The sequence below is a fragment of the Diaphorina citri genome, unplaced genomic scaffold, assembly GCF_000475195.1.
Source record: "Diaphorina citri unplaced genomic scaffold, Diaci psyllid genome assembly version 1.1 scaffold244, whole genome shotgun sequence".
NCBI classification, from domain to species: Eukaryota; Metazoa; Arthropoda; class Insecta; order Hemiptera; family Psyllidae; genus Diaphorina; species Diaphorina citri.
The window spans coordinates 56,318-76,258 of record NW_007377681.1 but is presented as its reverse complement, the minus strand read 5'-3'; the positions used below and the strand labels follow the sequence as shown (position 1 = coordinate 76,258).

The 19,941-nt window shown below is 37.2% G+C and overlaps 1 protein-coding gene across 1 annotated transcript in view; it reads right to left on the bottom strand.

The window, feature by feature from the left end:
- LOC103506540 (voltage-dependent calcium channel type A subunit alpha-1) overlaps window positions 1–19,941 on the bottom strand; it is a 78,473-nt gene that overhangs the window by 35,479 nt on the left and 23,053 nt on the right. The window contains exons 5-17 of the mRNA XM_026821569.1: window positions 16,458–16,558; window positions 10,634–10,867; window positions 9,935–10,086; window positions 9,439–9,542; window positions 6,315–6,430; window positions 5,376–5,435; window positions 4,755–4,950; window positions 4,000–4,127; window positions 2,562–2,784; window positions 2,041–2,112; window positions 1,558–1,759; window positions 1,124–1,288; window positions 194–198 (exon numbers count right to left, since the gene is read on the bottom strand). Of these exons, the coding sequence (XP_026677370.1) occupies window positions 194–198; window positions 1,124–1,288; window positions 1,558–1,759; window positions 2,041–2,112; window positions 2,562–2,784; window positions 4,000–4,127; window positions 4,755–4,950; window positions 5,376–5,435; window positions 6,315–6,430; window positions 9,439–9,542; window positions 9,935–10,086; window positions 10,634–10,867; window positions 16,458–16,558 (1,758 nt within the window). The remainder of the gene's footprint in view (window positions 1–193; window positions 199–1,123; window positions 1,289–1,557; window positions 1,760–2,040; window positions 2,113–2,561; window positions 2,785–3,999; window positions 4,128–4,754; window positions 4,951–5,375; window positions 5,436–6,314; window positions 6,431–9,438; window positions 9,543–9,934; window positions 10,087–10,633; window positions 10,868–16,457; window positions 16,559–19,941) is intronic.

Below are 19,941 nucleotides of genomic sequence, written 5' to 3'. Positions count from 1 at the left end.
ACTGAAGTCAATTTTAGCCAATAGATGTTTGAAATTGATGCGTACTTGAGTGTCCATATTTTGTTCATAAATATGGATGTTAATCAATCCTAGCAACTTTGAATTTCTCTACTGCTTGCATTCACAATACAATAAGAAAGAAATTAAGAAAAATACAAGAAGAACCACTTAAGGCGGAATATGATACTAATACGGAGCCTGAAATCAGATAAACTGGTAACATTATTACACATAAAAGTGAGTGAGTGCGTTAGGTTGTATAGTAATGTGATTAATATATTTCCGGAGGCTGAAAATCTGAAAGTTCACAAATAAATAATCATTCAGTCCAAATATTGCAGACATTTTGCATTCTCCTGATTTGTATTGATTGAAATCTGAAATAAAATACATATAATTTAGAAAACTGAAAACTACGCTACATGTTAACTGCCTTGATTTTTATCTACTAAAATTTTGAGTTCAGATTGAATGGAACCTCCTGCTAAAGGAACTATGAGTCAGAAATACTTACAATAATATTTTAGAAAATAAAGAACTGAATACAATTTTGCCAAAATTCAGGATTGAAAAGATATTATTTTTGCAGTTTTTGTATTAACTGAACAACCTTTAGAAGTTTAATCTCTTCCTTATAGATTAGTGGATTAGAACTTTAGCAAATCCTCCGAATTAGGTAAATGTAAAAACCCAAATCTATTCCGAATTTTCTTCACACTTTGGTTCAGTTTTGTTTTCAATTGGATCTTTTAAGTATTTAGTTTTAAATTTTAATTAAAAAAATAATCAATATTCGTGCATTTGAAGAAATATTTTTTAACCATTTTTTGTACTTCTCCCGGGATGGGTCCTAAAGTTTCAAAACCAACCCTCTTCTTTTTCAAATAGATAGGTTCGTTTATATTATTATCCATTTACATTCAAAGAAGGACGCATATTTGTAACGTACATATTTAGGATCTGAAATAGAAAACACGAGCTATAGAAGCTATCACCGTTTTTGGAGAGCATATAGGTACTGCATATTTCAGAAAAGTATGCAACCTTGAAACCCAGAAGAAGGCCGGTTTTGAAGACTTCCCAATACCATTATATCCCATCTACTTTTCCTCGGACTACTCACCTTCATCATAAGTAGGACGGTATTACACACGATCAACATCATGATAAAATATTCGAAATAATCCGACACGACTATCCTCCAGATGAAATGTTTGAGGGCTTTACTCTGTTTGGGCATATAACGCTCCAGAGGTCTAGCCCCTATCACGAAGTCGATGCACGATTTCTGTGAACAAAACGAAAGCAAATAAAACAACTGATAGCTGAAGGTTACAAAGGCTTCATGCTTCAAAGGAAAAGCACCGGTCCTCATGATGGTTGACTGCAGTTCGGGACGGGCCAAGTAATCTTGTCTAGAGAGGCTGTTTGATAATGTGAAATTTTAGGTCTACTCCATTATTATTATTATAGCTATTTCATTTTGGTGATTTTGTATTTATGGTGTTGTTATACAAATCTATTCTATTCTACCTCCATTTCTATTCTCCCTCTTACCTGATTCTTATCGATCTCTCCGTCTTGAAGCTCAGCTTCTCCTTGCTCTTGGAACGTGATGATGATCAAGGCCACGAAAATATTAACAAAGAAAAAAGGAAACACTACAAAGTAAATTATGTAAAAGATAGACATTTCTATACGGAAGTTAGTGATTGGACCCATATCTTCATATGTTGCTGCCATTGAGTTTTGTAGAACCCTGAAAAACGAGAAGAAAAAAATGCATGTAAAGACAGAAGACAGAATGCAAATCCACTACAAAATATTATGTTCTGATTTCACAGCGATCGAAACCACTGATATTATTAGTCACTGAGGCTGAACCACGACAGAATTTAGAACAAAATTCTTGTAAAATTATTTTCCAATATTTTTTTTTTTTTCGAATGTTAGTAAGTACTTACTTACTACTTGTTAGTATAGATTAATATAATTTACGTGCATCTAATATATGCCCCACCTTACTTACTAATCCCCTACTTATTGAGGGAAATAATGGATCGCATGGAATTGAGAAGGGATATCACAAGGTTGCGCAAAGATGACCAGTACCTGAAAGAAAATGAAGAGTTATCAAAAACAAATTAAGCAGCGGTCCCAGTTAACTACGCCAGTTCTCGCCGAACCATTGAAGTTCAGCCATGTTAGTCATTGAACAAGTTTAAATGGAAGAACTTCTTCAATCATTGCTTTAATCTTCCATCATTGCTTCATCTGTAGAAGACCTATCATTCGCTTACTTGGTACCCGTAAAATAAAATACCTAAAAAAGGCACTAAATCAAGCGTATTAATTGTAAATCACTTGGTCTGTCAAAAGTATCTTTTAATCATTGCTTTAATCTTCCATCATTGCTTCATCTGTAGAAGACCTATCATTCGCTTACTTGGTACCCGTAAAATAAAATACCTAAAAACGGCACTAAATCAAGCGTATTAATTGTAAATCACTTGGTCTGTCAAAAGTGTCTTTTGAAACCATTCACTATCTTTCACACTTACTTTGTAACTTTGAAGATCCTCAGCAGCCTGAGAGCTCGCAACACAGACAGCCCAAACGATCCAGATTTGACTTCAGACCAGATCACTTCGAATATCGATCCGCACACCACGAAGAAGTCAAACCGATTGAAAGCCGAATCGAAATAAATGCGAGGGCCTAAGGCGTACATTTTGATGAACATTTCCAGCATAAAGAGACCCAGAAACGCAAACTCAGCGTAGTCTGAAACAGAGAGAGATCATGATTAGTGAATCTACTTATTGAGGCTTCGTCAAAATCCTAGACACTTAATGAGGTTGAACCATAAAGATGTATCCAAACATTGTCGACCGGCCGTCGATCGACGTCGTCGATTCACATCGATCGACGGCCGTCAACTTTGTGTGGACACACCTTAATACTATTACTTACTGAGGCCATCCTTCGCCCGTCTGTACAGCAAACAATGTGAGCATGGCAACAGCCACATTGTCGTAGTGGAAACAGCGTAGCCTCCACTCTCTATCCTGAACCTGTGAGAAACAAGCGACGAATGGATCAAAATACTAGGCAAGTCAAAGTATACTCGTATTACGCGACCAAAATCATTTACAGACCATAAAATACAGAAGACCTTCTTCTTATTTTTAGTATTAATTAGTACATGATATGGTATCCCGTTTCCAAAATTTATATAACAGGAGACCTTGTTTAGACTGCTGGGGTAAAGGAACTTTCGAGCAGGACAAACGAGGTACATTCTATTCTATTCAACTTACCACAGGCATGAACATTAGTGAATTAATTTACTTGAATTTGTTCTTAGAACAGAATGGAACTTGTTTATCCTGCCAGAATAGGCTTGAAAAGTCCCCTTTACTGCACAGCAGTCTAAAGATGTGTCCAAATTAGTGAATTAATTTACTTGAATTTGTTCTTAGAACAGAATGGAACTTGTTTATCCTGCCAGAATAGGCTTGAAAAGTCCCCTTTACAGCACAGCAGTCTAAAGCTGTCTCCACACATAGTCGATCGACGAGGTGAATCTATGTTGTCGAAGCAGTGTAGACGGTTAAGTCGACATCGATCGACGCGACGCAACGGCCGGTCGACTATGTGTGGACACACCTTAAACAAGGTCTCGTATGTTCTTCCTCTGATTCAATTTCTTCAGATGCAGGTATTTAAACGAGGTGAATCTATGTTGTCGAAGCAGTGTAGACGGTTAAGTCGACATCGATCGACGCGACGCAACGGCCGGTCGACTATGTGTGGACAGACCTTAAACAAGGTCTCGTATGTTCTTCCTCTGATTCAATTTCTTCAGATGCAGGTATTTAAATTGCACCTCCTCCCAGTTATGAATTAACCTTAGCCAACTCACAAGAATTTATTTCGTTCATGAACTACCGATCCGTCTATGAAAGGCCGCACTGATATTTCCATTAGAATACTCACATAAAAAATTATCCAACCATTTGGGCTGACCATTATGGGCCACGGCTACACACAGCGTGTTGAAGAACACAAGCACGATAACAAACCAGTAGAATGTTTGCGTCTTCACTGTGTGGCGAATCCAGAATCTGGAAAATAAAATGGAATTATTATTTGGATGAAGTTATTTATTTTGATGAAAATGTAACGCACAAAATAGTGGACCGAGACGAGATTAGCCAGAAGTCAATTTATCCTTGAGATCTTTCACCTTATCCTATTCCAAATATCTGTGAATTTTTTGAATATCACTCAGAAGTCTTTCGGTGTAAAGGTGTGTCCACATATAGTCCACAGCCGTCGATCGATGTGAATGTATTTTGAATCGATGTGGATCGACTTCGATTGACGGCCGGTCGACTATGTTTGGACGCACTTTAACAAATTTATCCTTGAGATCTTTCACCTTATCCTATTCCAAATATCTGTGAATTTTTTGAATATCACTCAGAAGTCTTTCGGTGTAAAGGTGTGTCTACATATAGAGGATTTCTTTCTATTCAATTAAAACAGTTTACTTGAAGATTTATTTCAGCTTCAACTGAAATCTAAAGGTCCACACTCGCCTGAATCTCTTCTCCTTTCGCCAAAACTGGGCACACGCCCCTTTGTTTTTCATGCGTGACTTCATGTAGAGGATTTCTTTCTATTCAATTAAAACAGTTTACTTGAAGATTTATTTCAGCTTCAACTGAAATCTAAAGGTCCACACTCACCTGAATCTCTTCTCCTTTCGCCAAAACTGGGCACACGCCCCTTTGTTTTTCATTCGTGATTTCATGTAGCCTTCTCTCCCAAATCCTTCTCCCTCTCCTTCGCCATCCTCTTCCTCTTCTGCCTCTTCCTCCGTGTCTGTACTCTTGCTCTTCCCCAGGTTCTTCAACTTCTTCTTCTTTTCGTTACGTTTTCGAGCTGAAAAAAGGAGAGTAAAAGAATCGTCAAAATGAGTTAGCTTGTAACGTATGGTCAAAATGAGTTGGCTTACAATGTATGGTCAAAATGAGTTGGCTTACAATGTATGTTCAAAATGACTTGACTTGTAGTAAAAGTAGGTAGGTCTACGTATGTCTGCTCGTAGCACAGTATAGAATATTCTTCAAACATTGATCATCTTTTTGAGACAGAAATCAAAATATTTTTGAGTGATTTGTCCAAGTGTGTAACGCACGGCCATAACCAAATTTGGTGTTCAGGTATTGGCCTCCGAACTTAACAGGCTTGATTTCAGTGTGATCTGTCACCTTTGTGCTGTGTTATAGCAATATTAGTGATGCAAAAGGCAGTACAAGACCATTTCTGGTATTATAGGATGATGGCTTGAACCATCTTATATTTACCTTCTATAATATGCATCCTCTCTTCCTCTGTTGTTCTCTCTTCCGCCAAGATTACTTCCTCTGAAATTGTCAAAGTAAAATAGCTATCAGCACAGGGCAAATACAGAAATAATTTTTGTTACATGATTCCAAGAACTACAAACACCCTGACAACTGTTGAGGCACCTACACTGGGTTTTCTTGCTGAATTTTCAATCTTTCTAAAAATAGATCATGATGAAAAAATCTCAATATATATTATTATTATCAATATTTTTAACAAGAAAAATGTGAAAATTTTGTCCTTCAAAAGAGCTTACCCAATGCTTTTAAATGCTATTTTTCCTTTGATTTAAGTACGTAAGTCCATCTTCTAGCATGCTCCTTTTTTCCTAGAAGCCCCTTTCCAACCTACATCAATCTATTTTTCCCAACTGAAAAGTACTTATCTAAAATTCCATTTTCATTTCATCCCACTTTGGCTACCTACACAAACACCCAGGTACTGTCCTTGGTCGACACAGACACGACGACGAACCCTTGGTGAGAAATCTGTGCTCTGTTCTAAGAACGACTTCGCATTCCTCACTTTTTACTCCACCCGCAGAAAATGTTGACAAACTAGATACATTTTTTTTTCTACGAATAGAGTGAAATCTCAGGAGTACAGATTCGTTCTTGGAATAGGCCTTTGATGTGTAACCATTCTACAGCGATAATTGCCAAGTGAACACTGGTGTTAACTTATAAAGGATCGTGTATAATCCCCAGAAACCTTGGATGAAAGACACTAACACATCTAAGACTCAGTGTAGACAGATTTCTCAACAAAGATGTCTCAGTTCGTAGATACGTAGAAGCTTAACCCATCCTTTAGGCCTGTTTGCCCCTACACCTAAGCCTCGGAGTGGGCTTTGTGAATGGAGTTAAGCAAATGTGAATGGAGTCTCAGTTACTTACCAGCCTTACAAATCCACTCCACATAGCCATTCAGCTCTTTCTCTAGCTGCTGAGCTCTTCTCAACTTGAGAAACGTTTGTCGGTTCTCCACCTTTTCTCTTTCCTTAGCAAATTCACTACGAAGCAAAGAAACGGGGACGAAACACAGGGCTAGGACGATTTTACACGACTAAGATACATTAGGGAGTAGGGAGTAGTGTATGCAAAGAAGAACGGTCAGCCATTGCTAAGAGAACATTAAAGGACCTTGTTATTTCAAAATAGGAAACAAAAATCAATCTCAGTCACTTACGGATTGGTGGATGTTAGAATGAACATGGAAGAATAGGGCAGCATAGGTTTTGGTCCAGTTGGCTCTTCTTCTTCCTCCTGGTGCTTTTTGGCTCCCCTCTTCCCCTTGCCTCTGGACCTTGGTGCGGAGGGGGAGGGAGCACAAATCTCCACCTTGGGAGGACTCCCGTCTCCGGACATTTGTAGAGCCTCCATCTCCTTCTCCAGCTCTTGTTGTTGTTTCTGGAAAAAAGGACATTGGCAAATCAGTTGGAGTTTTTCAATGTAAATAAATAGAAATCATGGCCATTAAAACATCAACACTATTGCGGGAGTAGACGGATAGTTTTACATACTTTTGATCTAACGTATCCTACATTTAGAGTATCTTTGCCTCTGGACCTTGGTGCGGAGGGGGAGGGAGCACAAATCTCCACCTTGGGAGGACTCCCGTCTCCGGACATTTGTAGAGCCTCCATTTCCTTCTCCAGCTCTTGTTGTTGTTTCTGGAAAAAAGGTCATTGGCAAATCAGTTGGAGTTTTTCAATGTAAATAAATAGAAATCATGGCCATTAGAACATGGACACTATTGCGGGAGTAGACGGATAGTTTTACATACTTATGATCTAATATATCCTAATTTAGAGTATCTATACAGCTTAGAAGGCAAAAAGTTGCCTTCTAGACCAAGATTTCTTCCTTTTAGACCATAAGACAGCCAGCTTAAAATGGGTATCTATAAATTTATAGTTTTTCCAATATTTTGTAAGCTTAACACGACTTTTCCCTGTCTCTAAATATAGATCTCGTTCCTCACCTCTTTTTCTTCTTCCTCTTGTTCTTCTTCAGCCGCCGTCAGTTCTTGCGCGTTCGCCAAGTTGTCCACAGCGATAGCCAAGAACACATTCAGGAGCGTGTAGTTACCAAACAACACCAGAACTATGAAGTAGAGGGCGTAGATCATTCCGCCCTTTTTGTGGCCTCCCTGAGATTTGATACCCTGGTACATAACTTCGTTCCAGTCCTCACCGGTTAGGATCTGAAAAAGACAGGATAATTAGGGATTGATTAGGATCTAAACTGGTTGGACTGGTTGGGTCTTTTAATATAAACTGATTTATATTGAAAATAAAATATGAAGTACTTGAGGGAATCAAATGCTTTCTTATAGTCATTTTACATTATTATCTAAATATCTATATTATATTAATTTGTTTCTCAAAGTTGAGGATACCTCTAGAACAAAGAGTGTAGGTAAATACGAAGAGTAAATGAACTTGAGCCTCATTCCATGGAAGTATGATATAATGATAGTAAAAGTTTCAAGTGTAATGTTACAATAATACTAACTTCCATTTGTAAAAGTTACAATAATAATAATTCACTTTTATAAACTATTATTATTGAAACTTCTACACTAGGGGTTTTCATTGCTCCATACTTTCGTAGAACGGGCCACTGATCTTTCTGGAGATTCAAGACGGTCTCTTCCTGATCCCTTGTGTGCCGCGTCCATTTTTGTCTATGACTATAGCACTGCTCCGGAGATTCAAACCCGAGGCCACTTACTTGGAACACTGTGAGCAATGCTATCGGGAACGTATTGAAGTTGGTAGGGGGCGTCCCGTTGGCAAAGTTGAACTGTCCTCCGAACAACTGCATCCCGAGGAGGGCGAATATGAGGATGAACAGGAAGAGTAGGAACAGGAGGGAAATAAAGAACCAAAAATTTACCTAAAGTTTCTATAGAGTCTAACTCAAATGTCACTAGTCTAATGAATTACCTACGATGGACGTCACTGGACTATGTTGCTATAGGCCTTTGCGAACTTTACGTTATTACTGAAAGAGGTACCTGCTTGCGAAATCCACTGGTAATATGAATTAAACATAGTGCTATATAAGCGTTTGGTTCGAGCTTTTTGAAATTTCGCGCGCCTTTCCACGCGAACTCTCTCGTTTGAAAATTCACTGGGGAGAAAATATGAGGAATGATGAAATTGGCTGTTTTGAAAATTACTCTTTTAGAGACCAATAGATTCCTTTCAACGAGAAAATAATGTAGAATAACTGCTTTGGTCATAGACAATTTCACCAGTCATGTGAGAATGTCTAAAAAGGGAGATTTAAACAATCTTTTCGACTTGGACATAATTATCCTAGCTGAAAAAGGAGCCTTGGATTGTTTAGCGGTTTTAAAAACCAGCTGATCAAATAATTAATGTAGATATTTGTAATGAAGTAGTGATTACTCTAGGTAATAGTACTGCCCTTTTCCTGTTTTGAAAATTCACTGGGGAGAAAATATGAGGAATGATGAAATTGGCTGTTTTGAAAATTACTCTTTTAGAGACCAATAGATTCCTTTCCAACGAGAAAAAAATGTGGAATTCCACATTTTCCCATAGACAATTTCACCAGTCATGTGAGAATGTCTGAAAAGGGGGAGCGGAAAAGATTGTTTAAATCTTTTCGACCTAGGTTTAACGTACCTAGGTGAGGATGGTTTAGCGATTGCAACAACCAGCTGATCAAATTAAATGTATTTCTGATTAGTGATTAACTGATTACTCTTCTAGATAATATTTATAGTATTGTCCTTTTCCTGCAGGGAAATAATGGATCGCATGGAATTGAGAAGGGATATCACAAGGTTGCGCAAAGATGACCAGTACCTGAAAGAAAATGAAGAGTTATTAAAAACAAATTAAGCAGCGATCCCAGTTAACTACGCCAGTTCTCGCCGAACCATTGAAGTTCAGCCATGTTAGTCATTGAACAAGTTTAAATGGAAGAACTTCTTCAATCATTGCTTCTTTTCCTGTTATTTATAGTAGAGTGTTTCATAACTTACCCGCTAAGCACACCAAGAACTAGATTGAGCATAAAGAATGATCCTAAAACTATAAGAGGGACGAAGTAGATCCAGTTGAAGTAGTTGCCCAGCGAATCATTCATCTGAAATACAAGAGAGAATAGAATAAAATAAAATTGGTAAAAGTAGGGCCATCAGCTATTCAAGCCCTACGTCACTGCGACCTGATTAGATCTTTAAATGGACCATCTCGTATTTTTATAAATTGTAAACATCATTCCAGAGGCCAACGATCTTTACCTATTAGGTCTTTTGTCTTGAGAATTGAATAAGTAGGTACCTCTATACGTTTCTGTCACCCATCTATGAAGTACCAAACTCAATTACTTATTTTGAAGCATCGATCCAACATTCTCTTTCAACCAATATAAATCTTGGGCACACGGCAGTCCACGAAATATTTCGTCGCTTTTTCAGCCCCTTCATTAAATCTTCTCACATCAAACCCTCAACCTCTGGACTACTCGGAACTTACCCAGTACAAAATGGTGGTCCAGCCCTCCATGGTGATGCACTGGAAAACGGTGAGCATAGCGTAACCAATGTTGTCGAATGAGGTGATACCGAAATTGGGACCCTCCCATTCTTCCCTACACGCCGAAACGGTGTGAACACATTGGTAGGCACCTGAGGGAAGAGAAAAGCGAGATTAGAATTAGGGATACTGTTTGACTTAGTTATGGTTTGCAATGGATACTTACAAGACAGAAATTCATTACTAGAATTAGGGATGACTATCTCGCGATTTGCGAATCGTAGTTCTCTCTGCTTTTAAAGAATAAGCACAAGTTCTCACTATGGTTGACTGCGGTTCAGGACGAGCCAATTATCAATGGCTAGAGACTATCCCCCGGTGTATGGCAGAAAAAAAGAGACATCCTTTCTTTATTCTGCCAGCACCATTCGGCTACAGCTGAAGCCGCTACAACAACAACAATAACAACATAGACTTACCCTTAAGTATATAAAATAAAATTCTACTTTACCAAGTGATATAAAATTCTTCTTTACCTAAAGGTCGGTTTTACCAATACTACCTATTTCAGCCTCTAGAAGCCTGTTAAGTTCCATTTGATTAGCATAGGCCTAGCAGGAGTGATAAGCTAACAGGCTCTTAAGGGCTAAAAAGAAGGTTCGTGAAACCCATTCTAACTAATATAAAATTCTTCTTTACCTAATGGTATAGCACTGATCGGCGTTTCGGTGTCGCTATGGCAAGGCGTAGGCACTTCTCCCTCGGGAATGATTTTCCTCACATCTTCCAGACTGTAGCACGTTTTATGCAACACCCCTGCGTAGAATTCCAAGCCTATGATGGCGAATATCACGATGGCAAATAACACGAGCAACCCGATCTGGAGCAAGGGTGCCATAGCTTTGATGATGGATTTGAGCACCACTTGTAGACCTGAAGGGGAGATAGGGGTTAAATCGGTTAGTCCTGCTGGTTTTAAGTACATATTAAGCTGTGTTCACTGTCCACACATAGTCGACCTTGTCGATCATTGGTTAATAGACGAGGTGAAGAGGTGAATCTATGTTGTCGAGACAGTGTATGATTTCAGTCGACGTCGATCGACAATCGATTGACGAGATGAGCACAGCTTTAAAAATATGATATTAACCCTTCAATAACAATGTACTGTTAACTTGATAGTTCCAGCACTTCCGGTGGCAAATAACACGAGCAACCCGATCTGGAGCAAGGGTGCCATAGCTTTGATGATGGATTTGAGCACCACTTGTAGACCTGAAGGGGAAATAAGGGTTAAATCGGTTAGTCCTGCTGGTCTTAAGTACATATTAAGCTCTGTCCACACATAGTCGACCTTGTCGATCGTTGGTTAATCGACGAGGTTAAGAGGCGAATCTATGTTGTCAAGGCAGTGTATGATTTCAGTCGACGTCGATCGACAATCGATTGACGAGGTGAGCACAGCTTTAAAAATATGATATTAACCCTTCAATAACAATGTACTGTTAACTTGATAGTTCCAGCACTTCCGAAAGGTATTCAGATGTTCTCTTAATTATTTAATAAGGATAGTTCCGCTATTCACTTTGGGCGCTTTGAAGTTTTTCGTCCTTCAAAACCATTGCGACCTCTTTTTCTGTGTTTTACGCAATAGATGGTATTTCTGATCAGAAATTCAAATACATAATTCTTGACGTTCCTTGTCGTCAGATTTACAAGTGAGAAATGAAGTACTTACCTGTACATTGAAAGCTCGGTAGTTCACAAGGGTACCTAAATATCTACCTCTTTTTCTGTGTTTTACGCAATAGATGGTATTTCTGATCAGAAATTCAAATACATAATTCTTGACGTTCCTTGTCGTCAGATTTTACAAGTGAGAAATGAAGTACTTACCTGGACATTGAAAGCTCGGTAGTTCACAAGGGTACCTAAATATCCAAAAGAGAACCTCTAAGGAACCTTCTGAAGAAAGTAACTACTTTGGGGACATTATCAAGACAAGTTAGAGAGAGTCTAAAATTACAAGTGGTGCTGATAGCATTCTGTAAGAATTTTGTCGATATTTTTCATGACAGATTGATGTTCCCCATTTTAATTTTATAATACTGTTATCATTATTTCCTTTAATTATTTTCTCTCCATATTCGTTTGATCGATTGTTTTCTAATCGTCTCAAGGTGATTTCCGTGAAAATAGCGACCTGAGATGTTCAGTTTAAAATGGAAAAATACTGACTTAGTTTCCCGGCCTAACTACTCTCAAGTAAACACATTATCTGTTGTATATTATTAGATGGAAGAAACGTGTCTATATTTTTTATAGGCCTGCTATTTCTCCAGAGAGGCTATTACGCCGTATCCAGGGATTTTGCCAAGGGGGGGCCCGAGGGTCCAAACACTAATGGACGGGGGGGGGATGCTCCAACTCCAAATTTTCTACAGTCTGACCTACAGTACAGGAGAAAAATGAAGCTCAAAGGTGTGGTGGCCCCCTCGAACTCAATTTTTCGGAGTCTGACGTACAATAAAGGAGAAAAATGGAGCTCGATGGGGGGGGCGAATACGGTCCTGGGTTGAATGTGTTTCTACACACCCTGTGCTAAATCCTTGGAGAAATACGCCTTCTTTTACCTTTCTTCAAGCTTTTCCACATGTTCTATTATTTTCTCTTATTCTTCCACTTCGTAGAAACGGGGACGAAACACAGGGCTAGGACGATTTTACACGACTAAGATACATTAGGGAGTAGGGAGTAGTGTATGCAAAGAAGAACGATCAGCCATTGCTAAGAGAACATTAAAGGACCTTGTTATTTCAAAATAGGAAACAAAAGTGCTAAATCCTTGGAGAAATACGCCTTCTTTTACCTTTCTTCAAGCTTTTCCACATGTTCTATTATTTTCTCTTATTCTTCCACTTCGCCCAATACAGAAAGAAATAAAACATGGTAATAATGAAATTTATTTTTATTTCCAATGCAGTCATTACAGAATATTGTTGCAATGAAAAAGCGATCATAAGGAATACGAAAAATATCAATGTTGTATGTAAACACTGTGTTTCTGTCTACTGTGAGCAGAAAACAGAGTCGGGTTTCAAAATTATCTCCTGAACGAAAAAATGCTGTTTCATCTTGAGAAAAATGACTTGGATTTCTTTCTTAAGAAAATGCTCGTAATCGGTTGATCCTAACGGTACCTACCTAATCCTTGTTTAAAATCTCATTAAACATTGAAAATGTTTGTGTATAAGGTATAATTAAGGTTAAGCTTAGCTTCAACTCTTTTTCTAATCTCCTTTGAAAAAACACAACCCCGACACAAAGTTGTGACTTTCGTTAGAAATGAATAGCCCACCCTTAAAGGGAATTCAGGTACTCATCATGGAAATTTTACCAAGAAAATGCTCGTAATCGGTTGATCCTAACGGTACCTACCTAATCCTTGTTTAAAATCTCATTAAACATTGAAAATGTTTGTGTATGAGATATAATTAAGGTTAAGCTTATTAGCTTCAACTCTTTTTCTATTCTCCTTTGAAAAAACACAACCCCGACCCAAAGTTGTGACTTTCGTTAGAAATGAATAGCTCACCCTAAAAGGGAATTTAGGTGCTCATCATAGAAATTTTACAAAATTTGGTGATGAACATTTTTCTGTTCTATTAGGAGGACTTCAAACCTTAACTACGGGTCTGGCTAGAACGATACGACTGTAAATGCTGACAGCGGACAGACTGGCTTCAAGTTTAACAATCTTAACCTAGATTAGACTGAAAAGCTTTTGCGACGACATCTATATCTTAGTCGTCGATGAGAGAGTGTTCTATTCTAATCTGGAAATAATGTGAAGTGCCTATATTATGTACCATCTACTCATCTCTGCCATCTTGTCATACAGGGAGGATGAGAAAGCATGGGCCTGAGCTCATTTATTGATTTTTTACTAGGTACCTATTACTCGTACTTATTTTATTAATCAGCTAAAATTGTGAATTATGAATCAACTGCTGACATAAATAAAATAATGGTCTTACTTCTTTACGTGAAATTATTTCATTAATTTTTATTTGCACTACATCCCAATGTAGAACATACCTACACTGTTTTACATTGGGCTTTATTTTCTGTCCCTTCTTTAATTCTCTGGAAGAAAAAAAAATGCACATTAAGCAAAAATTTGGCATCTTGTAAAGTTAGAGATATCCGAGTACAATAAATATTGTCAGTTATTTCTGGCAATATGGCAATTTTCTTTATGAAATTACATAGATAGTAGATAGGGCCGTTCTATTCCTTCTTTATCCGACTTGGTTGAAATCACCAAGACCCGAAAATTCTTGCCTGTGGACAAACTATTCATTCGTATTGTTCAAATATAAATGCCTGCTGGCTATAGGAGCCTCTGATAAAGCCAAATTAAAGTACACAAATATAGGGGTTATACTCAGAATTGGGGGATTATTGGTTAGTATTATGTACATTAAGTTATTACTATTAAATTGTACCTACCTAACACGGAGATTGTTACAAGATCGAATATTGTTGTTACGGACAAAGTTACAGAGTTAGATAAGACGTAAATGTAGCTTGAGATCTTGAGAAAGCTATCAATATTTTGAGTCTTCATTAGTTTACGTTTTACCTGTTCAAGTTTGATATATGGATTGGAAAAGAATTTTCCCCTTCTAGCCAGCTATAATTCACACCAAACAGGATCTCAGTTTAAGCCCCCCTCTCCTTTCGTCTTCTTGTAAAGCATCTTCAGATAAAACGTGAAATAGTGACGCTAATGCAACTGCCTCTCAAGATAAACCTAATCATTCGTGTTCCTTACCTTTGATTTCTTGAAGTCATTCTGACAGGATTCATGATAAATAGGAATCGCATTTATTTATAATTTTATTAGTTTCTGTTTTACTGTTTATGAAAATCAATTTATGTAGGTTATTATTTCCATCATCTTTGGCCTGGGAAATTTGGCGTCTCCACTAATAAAATTCTCTTTACAGTCAACCTTTTTTAGAGTTTTGGCACATCCTCTAATAAACATTCGGATTTTTCCCCCGTTGAAATGCTATTCACTCTAATAGACCCTGAGAAAACATCAGTGGAATATTTGAATTTTGGCATCTCCACCAATTTCAATGATATGATTTTTCTTCTCTGTTTCTCTCCGCGTTTTTCTCTGAAACTTCAATAATTATTTCAGAACTCTCTCTAACAGTGTCTTTTTACGCAGTTCCCAAATAGTTATTTTAAATCTAGAGTGCTACAGAACTAAGAAAAAACTCTACGTAACTACAAAGTCATTACATTTCAAAGAACAACCTAGATTAAAGAAAGAGGCATAGTCTGAGATAAGTTTATAGAGGTTATTCAGAAAACATTGTATCAGTTATACGTCAGCCAAAGTTCAAATGATTGACTTGGATTTTACAAAAAAGTTCGGGAATCGATTCGTAATGAATTTTAAATGAGCATCAGTTTACACCTCTTTCCAACTGGGTAATTTAAGCACACCATAATATAAGATTGAGGGCAATGTATGGAATACCAAAATAATTGATTGGTTCAACCAAGAACCAAAATGAAACTTCAATAATTATTTCAGAACTCTCTCTAACAGTGTCTTTTTACGCAGTTCCCAAATAGTTATTTTAAATCTAGAGTGCTACAAAACTAAGAAAAAACTCTACGTAACTACAAAGTCATTAAAACTAGATCCCAACTGCCACAGGAATAATATATCATGATTAAAATAAGTAAAGCACGTTGTTCATACAACCAAGATAGGACTGAAAAGTCCCTTTACCACCGCAGTCTAACCAAGGTCTTGTATATTCACAGCGAAATAGAGACAGACGATGATAAAACTAAGAAAGAAAACGGGAGGGGAGAAGGATACAAGGGAATAAGACTCAAGGACGATAGAGTTATAAAGAGACGAAGATCGGGGAGAGAAACCATAAAGAGAAACACTTAGAAGAGAGTTAGATATGGATGTAATTATACAGGAACAGGGATAAAGAACACACATGAACTTGCTTATTATACATGGAAAGAAGGGAGAGAAAGAGAGGAGTTTAGTTTTGTGGTTTCAATCTGATGGTGATAGTAATCAAGAATATTTTATGTGTGAGGTTAATCAATAATAACAAGAGAGGAGTTTAGTTTTGTGGTTTCAATCTGATGGTGATAGTAATCAAGAATATTTTATGTGTGAGGTTAATCAATAATAACAAAAATAAACACCTGTGACAGTTGTTTGACAATCTAAAATACTAGAGCCCGAAACTGCGGTCTCCAAATCGCCAGTTTAGTGAAATGGAATCCGTGCTTTCGAGCCTTCTAAAACCAATCTATTCTACTTGTAACGTGACAGTTGTTTGACAATCTAAAATACTAGAGCCCGAAACTGCGGTCTCCAAATCGCCAGTTTAGTGAAATGGAATCCGTGCTTTCGGGCCTTCTAAAACCAATCTATTCTACTTGTAATCTAGGAAAAAGTCAAAATGCTTACTTGGAATGCCAGATACTAATTTCAGAGGACGCAATACCCTTATAGCTCTCAATGTTCTTAGATCCATGTCTAAGGTGGTTTGTGGGATCTGGGTAATAAACCTGTGAAATTCAAGTCAGGGACGCTAGAAAATACGCTAACCAACAAAACAATGGGGCTAGAAAAAAATGGAAATACAACTAGAAAATAATCTAAATTTGTTAACACGTGAATCCAATGCTTGATCCAAAAGTTTTAGCTTATGCAAATATGCATCTATGAATCGTGAATACAGTAGGTGGTCAACAACACAGCATATTCGAATGGGGGCCACTCTATTATGAATCTGGAACAAAACGAGGGATATTGAGTGAGAAACGTTGCGCAATGTTGCGACGCGTTGCACTGTATCAAAAAATAAAAGTGTTTTCGTGTTATAACTCACCTGGTGTACTGGCGAACGATGTTATAACTCACCTGGTGTACTGGCGCACCGTGTTATAACTCACCTGGTGTACTGGTGCACCGTGTTATAACTCACCTGGTGTACTGGCGCATCGTGTTATAACTCACCTGGTGTACTGGCGCATCGTGTTATTACTCACCTCGTGTACTGGCGCACCGTATTACTCACCTGGTGTACTGGCGCACCGTGTTGGTTTCGCTCAACAGGAACAGCGAGCTGGGGCCACGGTGCGAAGCTGTGGCATGGTGACTGTGCGGTCCCATGTCACGAACCACGACCCCTGGGCCTCCTAGCCACTCCGAGTAGCTCTAGATCACTGCCAAACTGAAAGCACAAACAAAGAAGGGAAGGGCGTTAGGCGAACCGAAAACATAAACAAAGGAGAGAAGGGCGCAGGAATAAGACGAAAGAAAAGGAATTTCAATTGTGTTAAGCATACTTAAATGCTTGTCACAAATATCGTCCCCCACTTAATACAACTTCGATTAGCTGTATGATTTGTCTTCGACTCGAACCACCAACCTTCAGATCCAAAATCCAACGCGTTAAGAACTACACTACTAAGGTTGGATAACACTGAATTCATTTGGATTTTTACATTAATACTAAACAAAAATATACCCATTAGCAAGAGTATAATTGCGTCAGTAACACTTAAGACATTGTTCTACACCCAGCTTCCATACAGAGTTACTCATTTGAAGTCAAGTCACATTCAGACAACATTCACAGCTTAAATTGAGAGCCTACATAACAATCATTCTAATGGCAGTCTATTTTTAACGTCAGTTTCGTAAGTTGAAGGTTTTCCTTTATTTTTGGACAGTTTCCATGAACAAGAGAAACAAAGTTTTCCATTTGGAGACGGAATAATTGTGATTTTCTTTTTTCAGAATATATTACAGTGGAAGTTTTTCTTTCTGCAAACAGTGAAGTTAGATTGTGACTGAGGCACTGAGGTCTAAAATATACACGGACTACACTTTTGCCTGCTGAAAAATTCACATGTTTCTTTCCCCTTTTTACTTTCTATTTTCAAATGAAATCCCAAGGTTTCCAGTGTGTAGGCCACGTAATAACCTTTTTATTAATAAAATAAATAAATGAATACGTCACAACAAGAATAATTTTTCAATACTAAAGATACTCGATAACTAATGCAATGGTAATTGTATTTAAATCCAGACCTTTTTAGCTGCTCCATAACATCTAGATTTAAAGGTTAACAAAATATAGTGGCGGTTGTTAATAGTCATATAGCTACTAAGGCCTCGAAATCATATTATTATTTGCTGGTTCAAACTCTAGAAGATAATACATATATATCGTATATCTGAGCGACTGGCGAACAATATGTACTTAATTTTGCTAGACCAACCTAAACATGAGCCTTCAAAAAAACCAAGAACCAAATTTATTACTTTCTATTACCATTATAGGAACCTATACCAGGTAATGAGCAAGCATTACAATCGGTCCATTTTATTTATTTTTTTTTTTTTCATTATTATTATTATTATTTTATTTTTCCACTAAGCTTTCACTTAGTGAAATGGACTAGACTCTTGTGTATGAACCTAGGTACTTGATGTTCACTAAGCTGTATGAATTCTGCATAGAAGGTATTTTGTGTTCTCATAAATTTCTGAGTGTAAACACACGAGTACCTAATCCAGTAGGTGTATTTCTTCTCTTTGCTCTTATACATATTTTATGAGTGGGAATTTCAAGGAAGAATATATATGGGCCATGTTGCAGAAAAGTAATGCGGGGTCACATTGTAGAAAAGTATAAGAACTATAAGGTACTGTAGAAAAGTATAAGGTCCTATTGTATGAAACTAGAAATAAATGCTGATCCTCTAACAATCATTGTGAGACCTTCTGATCTTGTAATCTATTTCTTCAGTAATAAACACTAATTATTTAGTTTAATTTTATGACTTGACTTTCACGGGACCTTAACAACCTCCGGAGCCGGAGTTCACAGCGCAGCGCCAAGCACTCCACATAGGTTGGTTATTTAGCTGGTTTCCCAACGGTTGGATCCCACTCTATCATATCCACAAGTTGAAAATAAAATTAGAGAATAGGCCCCAATTTTCTATTCCTCCACAATTGCATAATGTCCCTAAGGACTTTCTCTTCTATCTCTTATTTATTTCTTCTTGAGAATTTTCGTTTTTTTTTTCCAAATTGAAATGAAATTTAAAAACATTTCGAGCAAAACAATTTTCTAGTTTTTGAATTAGGTATATCCTTCTTTTTTATGTGTTAAGATTTTCCAAAACACCGTTGTGGTTTGAAATAAGATGTCCTCAGAGAATTAGTAACAGGCTTTCTATTCCTCCACAATTGCATAATGTCCCTAAGGACTTTCTCTTCTATCTCTTATTTATTTCTTCTTGAGAATTTTCGTTTTTTTTCCAAATTGAAATGAAATTTAAAAAACATTTCGAGCAAAACAATTTTCTAGTTTTTGAATTATATCCTTCTTTTTTATGTGTTAAGATTTTCCAAAACACCGTTGTGGTTTGAAATAAGATGTCCTCAGAGAATTAGGTAACAGGCTTGAATTATGCAATTTCCTCCGAGTGTCATATTACAATTTTTTATGGAAATTTCAGGAAAGATATAGGTAACTAACTCATCGGTTAGAAAATTACCTACGAAAGAAAATACGGAAGAACGTCAGACAGTATTCTCGGAACAAAAGACAGGAAGAGAAAGAGAAATACTTTATTTGTCACCTTCCTACATCTGAATTTTTTCCTTCGAGGAATTCAAGAAAATTATTAAAATTAGCTGCTTGAATAAAAACGAGGACTATGCAAACAAAAGCTTGCTCTATATTATTCATGATAGAGAAATGAGAAATCCGACAATTCAACGATTCGTCACGATTCTTGGAAGAATTCCTTCTTTGTTCAAATAATATCATTTCAATAAATTTTTCTCAGAAAAGAATATAATAAATTTCTCTAAGAAATAATTAAAATGAAGGAAAATACCTAAAAGAATAACCTCTAAAACTCTAAAC